The sequence below is a fragment of the Microchirus variegatus genome (genome assembly GCF_963457635.1).
Source record: "Microchirus variegatus genome assembly, chromosome: 9".
NCBI lineage: Eukaryota > Metazoa > Chordata > Actinopteri > Pleuronectiformes > Soleidae > Microchirus > Microchirus variegatus.
In genome coordinates, this window is record NC_139810.1 from 10,266,077 (window position 1) to 10,274,507 (window position 8,431).

The 8,431-nt window shown below is 38.3% G+C and overlaps 1 protein-coding gene across 1 annotated transcript in view; it reads left to right on the forward strand.

The window, feature by feature from the left end:
• The window catches only part of LOC310931526 (metabotropic glutamate receptor 7-like), a gene marked incomplete at its 3' end in the record, with an annotated part of 146,270 nt that extends 139,911 nt beyond the window's left edge, over positions 1 to 6,359 (forward strand). Inside the window, exon 10 of the mRNA XM_083894700.1 lies at positions 6,310 to 6,359. Within this exon, the coding sequence (XP_083750826.1) occupies positions 6,310 to 6,359 (50 nt within the window). The remainder of the gene's footprint in view (positions 1 to 6,309) is intronic.
• Between the last annotated feature and the right edge of the window lie 2,072 nt (positions 6,360 to 8,431).

The window sequence follows — 8,431 nt, forward strand, 5'->3', positions numbered from 1 at the left end:
ACTGAACTGAAATGGGGCTCAACGCGTCGTGATTCAGCTCACGATCGCCAGCTCGAACTGTTCAAGTGACATCTAATGGTGAGACTGCACAGTGTAACAAACCAAGGACTTTGCACACTATTTCCTTACCCAGACATGTTGGGGAACGACATTAGCCTTCATGTATCAGAGAGGGTTCTTCTTCATTTGTGTTTTGTTTGCAGTTTGAACTCAGATTTTCGAATCCAGCGCAACCTCGCATAAGGATTCCAACTGTTACTGTTATTTTAGGCGTCCGTGTAGTACTGTTTAGTTTGTAACTGTCTGTTTGCGCCAAATGCTACAGCTGCTATTGCTAACAATGGATTGTAATCATTAGCCCAAGATACATTTGCGTTTTCCAACTTCTCAACTTGAAATCAGTGAAATCGAGGGTGACGTACACAGTGGCCTCCGAGTACATTGACAACATTTTCAAGCTACGTTACACTGGATATTTTAGGAGCTGAGAGGAGAGAACTTGTTTTCATTTCACTCAAACCAATTATCAAAAGTAGCTGGCCATTGATTTTGTTATTATTTAGTAATAGATCAATTGTTGCAACCCTAATTGATATTATTTCCACTGGACAGAAAAACAATGCTGCTCTCTGAACTCACATCTCGAGCGATATATATTATAATATAATAAACAATGTGACGGCTCAGCATTGAGCCGTTATGTGCTCCATGTTTTATAAATGTGAATGTGTCCTGTAACTTCAGCTCGAACTGTAATCACTGTCTTGCTTTTTATGACAACAAAGGACACAGAGCCAAAGCTCCCTAGCAGATTCAGTGACGATTACTACATTGTATACTATTTATTATTTTCATAATCGATTCATTTGCCGTTGTTTTCTCAATAATGAGCAGTAAAAATGTTGAAAAATGTCAATCAGTGTTTCCCAAACCTCCAAATGATGATGGTCTTAAATGTCTTGTTTTGTACACAAACCAAAATGATTCCATTTTAATGATTTCTTTGTTATATGGAGCAAATAAACCAGACAATATTGACATTTAAGCGGCTGAAAAACAAGAAGTTGTTTTCATCATTTAAAAACAAAGCACTCAAACAGATTCATCGTGTTGGTGATTCATTTAGTGATCGGTTCATTTAAGGGCCTTTCTAGGTCAAAGTGTTTTCATACACACCAGCATGTATGCACTGTGTTTGATGTATGCTTCTGTATTCTCTGCAGTCTGGAGACTACAGAGGAATACATCAAACACAGTGCATTCTTTAAGACTGCAGTAAATGTTTCATCATGTTGTAGGTGCTGAAATTTCCCCGCTGCAGGTGTTGCATTTCGCAGTGTCATTAACTTTCCCAGAGAAAACTTGTCCACGCTTTAAAATCTTTATGAGCCAACATTGTTAAACAATGTAAACAACAGCATCGTCGCTTCACGTTTTGTTGTCAACCAAATAAAGTCACGGTTTGGTCCACGTCGCAGGTCCTGGCAGATAAATAAGATTATTATAAATGACTAGACTGAGCTCACTGCAGTTTCTCTCAGGAGTGTGACAGCAGTAAGTGTAAGTTACAGAAATGCAACGTCTACATCAAGTGGCGGATGGTTGCGACGTCACAAATTGGGAAAACTCCCGATTTTTGAAGCCCGGCCGTTCACAAGTTCACAGATCTTTGTCTCCTGTGAACCAGGACAATACCAGCTGTCACGCTGGTGTTTACTCATTATGTGCCGTGCTTAAATGTAATAATTAAATAATCAAATTTAAGTACCATCATTTACTTACTTAATTATGGTACTTAAATGTACCATAATTTACAAAAGTGATATCATGTTATATTAAAAAAGAACTGAAACTAGTGATTGAGACCATTAACTCCTCAGGGAAATGTTTACTGACTTTATAAATCAAGTTTTTCCATGGATTTCTATACATTTATTTTGGTATGTTGTGAAAGCACAACAGAACTCTGATCCGCATCGAAGAAGCGAACTCTGGTCTGCCTAAAACACAGGTCTCTGTTCGCTTCAAGTGGACCAAATGCAGGACCCCCAATTGTACCGAGTCTAGCAGACTATTTGGTGTGAATATGACTTAAGACTATCAGCTAGTACATGTAGTGTTTTTGGCACCGTTAAGGCTTTTGTACATCGACAGTGATGAGACTTTGAATTTGCACAGAATTGTGATGCAATAAGGCGATCAGAATCAAAGAGTAATTATTGTAACAATTACGTGTCACCCTCAAATGACCCAGGACAATCAGTGATCATTTAAAAGCCATAAATAAGAGTAAAGTGTTTACAGTGCATTTTAGATGCTGATAGGATGGGCAGTTTCTGGCAGTTAGCAGCCTTATTTGATTTTTGGTTTATTTAGTATTTAGTTGGCTCTGGGGAAAGAGACTAGTATGTGCTTTGGCAGCTATGTAGTGTGCAAAGGCATTTAAAATAAAACCATGGAATGTCATTAAACTTGAAATAAGACTTGTAGTTAATAATAATGCTGTAGTTTTCTGTAGGCGATGTTTCACTAACTATAGGGAACAAATCCAGGTAATTTGCCTCTGACGGTTGTTCACCCCTTTGACCCAGTTTCACCATAATGTTTTAAAGTCAAGGTTTGAAAGAGAGGGACGTTACACAGAGTCTGCTGTAGTGTGAGTGCTGGGAGTGCACCTTTATTGTTCTGTTTGTGACCGTGGCTGCTTATTTTTGTATTTTTTCTCACACTAAAAAAACAACAGGCCATACTGCACCAAAACTGAACTGTTCCTGTAACTCCCCTCAAGTAGAATCACAAACACACAGTGATCTTTAGATACGATTGCACTTCCATGTCTTAGAAGTGCTAGATAAAAAAAATAAATGAACAAATTATAAACTTAGTTTCACAACAAAAAGCATTCTCACAGAGAATAATAACAAAACCAGTCACAAACACGAAATATCTTTGTGTCAACATCTCACAAATCAATCCCTAAATCTGGATACATTTAAAGAAAACAACATTCAACAGCAAGCAGGCACGCCATGATCACATGACCAAGCACATTAACAAGCCTATTTACATCAATTAAGAATAAAACAGACATATAGACCACGTTTATACATAGCAAGGTATTTAGAGAAATAAATATTTCCCCCCCTCTGTTTTAAAAAATAACATCGTGCGTACCACATGGTTTTTGAAAAAGTTGTCATTTTCATCAACCCGTATAAATACACCGTCGAGCACCGCCAAACCTATGGGCGGCAGTGTAGGGAGAAGGATAAAACCATGCAAGCCAATCAGAATCCAACGAATAACACGGAAGTTCTCATTAAAAATGCTGACCGTGCACTTCTTCACCTCTGCTCCTCCATATATCATAGAAGTTGTATTTGCAAATGCAAACAAGCCAAAAGCGTTTGCACAAACGTAATGAGTACCACCTTAACAGCATCCATGATAGCCAAACAAACTGTAAACATAGGGCGCTCACATGGCGTTAAGCATTTTCTGGTGCATAATGTGACACTTGAGAACCTAAAACCCTGTTTCTCCCAGTTGACACGACAACACATAACCGCTGTTATCAGAAATTTCCACCTTGGCCGGACTTTTTAGAAATAATCGTTTTCTGTAATTTTTCGTGTATATGAGAGGCCAAACTGCGTGGAAATATCTGCGTTTTCCCTTCGTGTAAACGGGGCCATAAACACATTGACCTCATTGGCCATGTACATCGAGAGAAACAAGAAAGACCTGAACGGGTCTTCACTTTGTCCACGTCTTTTACAGCAACTTATACCATTGGTACCCAAAATAAGCCCTTTTAATAATCATAAATTGTTCCTGTATTTACATTAATGAAATGTAAATATAGTGAATGAAAAACTTTTTAATTTTATGAAAGTCTGATGAATTGTATGGCTGACTATGATGGCAGCTCCAGTTCCAATTCATGGGAACGTGTGATGAGCCAGCTAATCTGGACAGGAATGTCCAACTACATCTGAAGGACCAGGGACAGTCTTTTCATGATGAGAATGTTCATTCTGGGAAGACAGATGAGTGAAAGAAGCCATCTATGTCAACCTTGGAGAATCCATCCAACCATCCAAACCAACCAAGTCCAGTCGCCTGCAGCTAATGACAGAAGATGACAATGTCCTGGACGAATGAGAACCTTCACAAACTCTTCTGTAGGAAACAGGATAATTAGCCTCCCCCTCCTCTGTGCTTAGCACTGAGCCTGCTCACGATTTATTTCATTGTCATTAACAATGAATGGTGTGGTAAGAAAAACACAACCTGACAGACAGCAGCACGCAATCACGAGTAATGGACTGCCGTTATTAAAAATGTAGATGATAGCGTAGGTAGACGTCTCCATCTCAGAACACACACACACACACACACACACACACACACACACACACACACGCTCAGTGGCGTCTTCCTCAAACTGACTGCTCTTCCTAAGTATTGTTTGTGGTTTACCAGCAGGAATCTGATGCACATTGACTCATGTTTTATTCATTAGTCTTTCTGGCTGAGACTACAGCTGTAAAGAAATGGTGTAGTTTTAATTGCACACAGCCCATGGGGAGTTGGTCAGCATTAAAGCAGCAGAGAGAGAGAATTTATAGCAATGTCAGTGATTATTAAAATGTATATTGACCTCAGAGGATGATATTGTACAGATTCACATATTCTCTGTTAGGTCCACAGACTGCACTCCAATCTTCCTGCCCCAGTTTTAATCACCCCAGCCTGTGACATCTGACAAAAAACATCCAATATGTCCAACGTCTGACCTTAACACTCGCCTGAATTCCCCCATAACGCATTCCTCTGAAGACGTGACAAGCCGGCGTGACCTCCGTTTACAAAAGAACGCCTTCATTCGGAAGGTTTGAAACTCAAATTGGTTTTTATCACGCTAGATATTTCGAGAGGACAAACACACACACACACACACACTCGCACAGCACCGAGGCACTCAGCCACATTCGGATGCGTTTCCATGGCAATGCAGACTGGGATCACATTGCCTGCCCTAGCATTTGTTCGGTGCCCACTTGTGTGGTGTTTGTGTTTTTTATCACTAGTTAACATCTGAAAATAGAAGCTCAGGCTTTACATGGGGGCACAGAGAGCTGGAATGATGTGTCGGGGCTACAGAATTGTCGCTCGCTGATTGCACACAGCTGACAATAAGAGTGTCTGCTTGTCTGTGAGCCTCTGCTCTTACAATTTTAAAATATTCTCCTTTATTTGGTTGAAAAGCATAGGTACTTTTACATGAGCTTAGAAAGGTGCAGATGCTGGTATATTTCCTGGTGACTTGGTCTGGTGTTTTCGCAGGAGGCTGTGTTGATGTGTGATGCGTGCAACAACATAAAAAGCTGGAATACATTGTGACTTTGGGGAAAAAAGACTGCAGATCGCAGATCTATCACCGAGTCGGGAAGTGAAATAAATAAAAGAAGCTGCAGCTGCTGAGAGACAGTGAGACCTACAGTAATTCTGCTGCCTCTCCGTGTCACAGCTGTATCGTTTTAGACTGTGCATATTTTAATGCTGCAGCCTTCATTTTTCCACCGACACTAAAACACAGCCTGCAGGAAATCTAAAAGTCAAGTTCATTGAGTAACTTGTTTTGTATTCATTTGATTCCCAATCAACTACACTGGTAAAGAGTGGCTTTACATTGTAAATGTGGGCGTAAAAAAAAATGGTTGCGAATCGCTAACTTTAAACATGTAATAAAGGTACGATTCGAAAAAAAGAATCATTTAACAGCCCGAGCAGGAGTCTCTTTATTTGCATCTCAATTATAGGAAAAGCAAGCGATCTGATTTAATGTTGTTATAATAAAATTAAATGAAAATAAAAACTAATCCTCTTCCACAGATGTGTGTGAAAGCCTCACTAATGTTTGTTTGTTTTCAGCGTCCTTGAGGCAAACTGACCTGGAAGTACACTGACCTAATATACCATACACTATATACATATACTATATATATATATACATATACATATATACATAGTATATATGTATATATATATATATACATATATATATATATGTATATATATATATATATGCATATTTTCAGGCTTCTGTTGTTATTTCTTTGGCATGGTCTGTATTTGTATGGTGCTTTTAGTCTTTATGACCACTCAGCTTTACATTACCCACCATTCACATCCATTCACTCATACATCCATACAGCTGGGCAATTTCTTTCTTCTCACTATAGCTCTATATGTGTCTCAAAGCAAATGTCAATCTTCTTTTTCTTCTTCTTATTCTCTTTTCAGGTCAAGCCACCAAGAAAACCTACGTGAGTTACAACAACCTCAGGATCTGATCTGCTCGCAATTTGTCCTTTATCTGTTGATTGAAAAGAGAAAGGGATGAGTCGTAGTGGAACATAGAGAGAGGGACACAGAGGGAGAGAGTGTGAGAGTGAGCAGGCATCCCAGCACCTGCAGTACCTATGCACTCCAGGACTGTGGATAGCATCCAACCCTTCATCCAGACATGATACATGAGTCCTGGCTGGAACGAGCACAGCTGTTGGCCAGAGTTACTGGGCACTCCAGAACCAAACTGTAGTTTTTACGCCTGTCTCATGGCCCCCTTCTCTCTGACAGAGAACAACTTGCCTGCTTAAAGGGGGTCACTGTGAATGAGGACAGACGAAAGAAAAGAGGAAAAAAAAAAGCCAATGGCTCTGCTTTCAAGATTCTTTTGAAATGTCATTAAAGCCATATTCTCTTGCAGTTCCCATTATCAGATTTCTGTTTTGTATTGTTCGTATGTGATTATTTTTTCTGTGCCTCTTTTTTTCCTTGACTCGATTGAATTACCTTGAACAGCAAGCTCTGCCACACACACACAGTGTTTTTGTTTTTACCAGAATCCGCTCAGATCAGTCCCAGATGATTATAAACGTATCGAGTGATGGGCATTGTAAGTATATATTTTTTTTGTAAATATTTGAGAGTATTTTCATGTTTGGAGTACAAATATAGATATCCAGTCTTTGTTCAAATTGGATTTGGATGGTAATGAAAAAGCACCACAAAGTGTTCACTTTGCATGTGCCAATGTATGTCTGTTCTATTTGATGTAAACAACGACGAAGAAAAAAAAAAGAGTGAAATAAATTCTGAAAAATGATAATGAGCTTCAGCATCCTTCTGCGCGCTTTGTTCTCTTCACCAGGACTAAGCTTTGTTTGAAAAAAAAAAAAAAAAAGATGAAGAAGAAGAAAAAAAAAACGGAATATGGCTTTAATCTGTTGTTGAATTGACTCCTCCCTTTGGAAACCCATTTCTGCCAGGAAAAAAAAGAAAAGGTAAAATTTTGCCATGATAATAAAAAAACATCCTCAAAGTAAGTCAGAATTAGGAAATAAAAAGTTGAAATTATGGGATAAAAAAGTCGAGATCATGAAATACGAAGTGGCATAAATGAGGTAACTGAAACAGGTGACTTTAGTTACATCAGATGTTTGACATGATCTTTTGTATCTCATTTCAACTTTTTATCTCATAATTGTGACTTTTTAATCTCATAATTTCAACATTTTATCTCATAATTATGACAGTTTAATCTCATAATTTAGACTTTTTATCTCATAATTTAGACTTTTTATCTCATAATTATGACTTTTAAAATCATAATTTAAATGTGTATCTCGTATTTATGACATTAATCTCATCATTTAGACTTTTTATCTCGTAATTTCGACTTACTTTGAGGATATTTTTATTATCAAGGCTGTTTTACCTCTTCTATTTTTTCTGGTGGGAATGGGCTTCCATACCTCCCCCCAGTCTGCAAGCATGTTTGTTTTTCATAGTTTCATACATTATTGGGTGACCGTTACTATCAGAGCAACCATGCAAGTATGTTGTGATTATCTGTGGAATTATGGACATGTAATAAAAAAAGTCACTTTGTTATCTTTTCTACAAATTAAACCCAGACAGCATACCATAGTTGTCTCTGTCCCCGTGCATGTCTGAGTCCTTTTGTGTTTCTTTGTGTTTCAGGGCACAAAGAGAGAGTGCGACACAGCCTGGTCACTCAGAAAAAGTAAATAAATGTTGCTATTTTACTTTTCTGCAATCTGTGGGAAATGTTGCATTTGTACATTCTGTACAAACTAAAATGAAAATGTTATTTTTTGGCAAAGGCCGTCTTAACGTCAGATCAACATTTCTAAAAGAACTCTTCCTCTGCAAGTATTTAAGACAAAATTATTGCCTTGATTTGGAGAAGTTACGGCGTTACAAGGACGACCTGGTGCATCAAGCCTTAAAGCTGTAGTACGTAACTTTTTAAATCCAAACAAAAGTCTCTTACGTTCAAACAAGTTCACTCAATGATGATTAAGTCATCAGCTCCACACGACTCTCTCTCTCGGTGTTT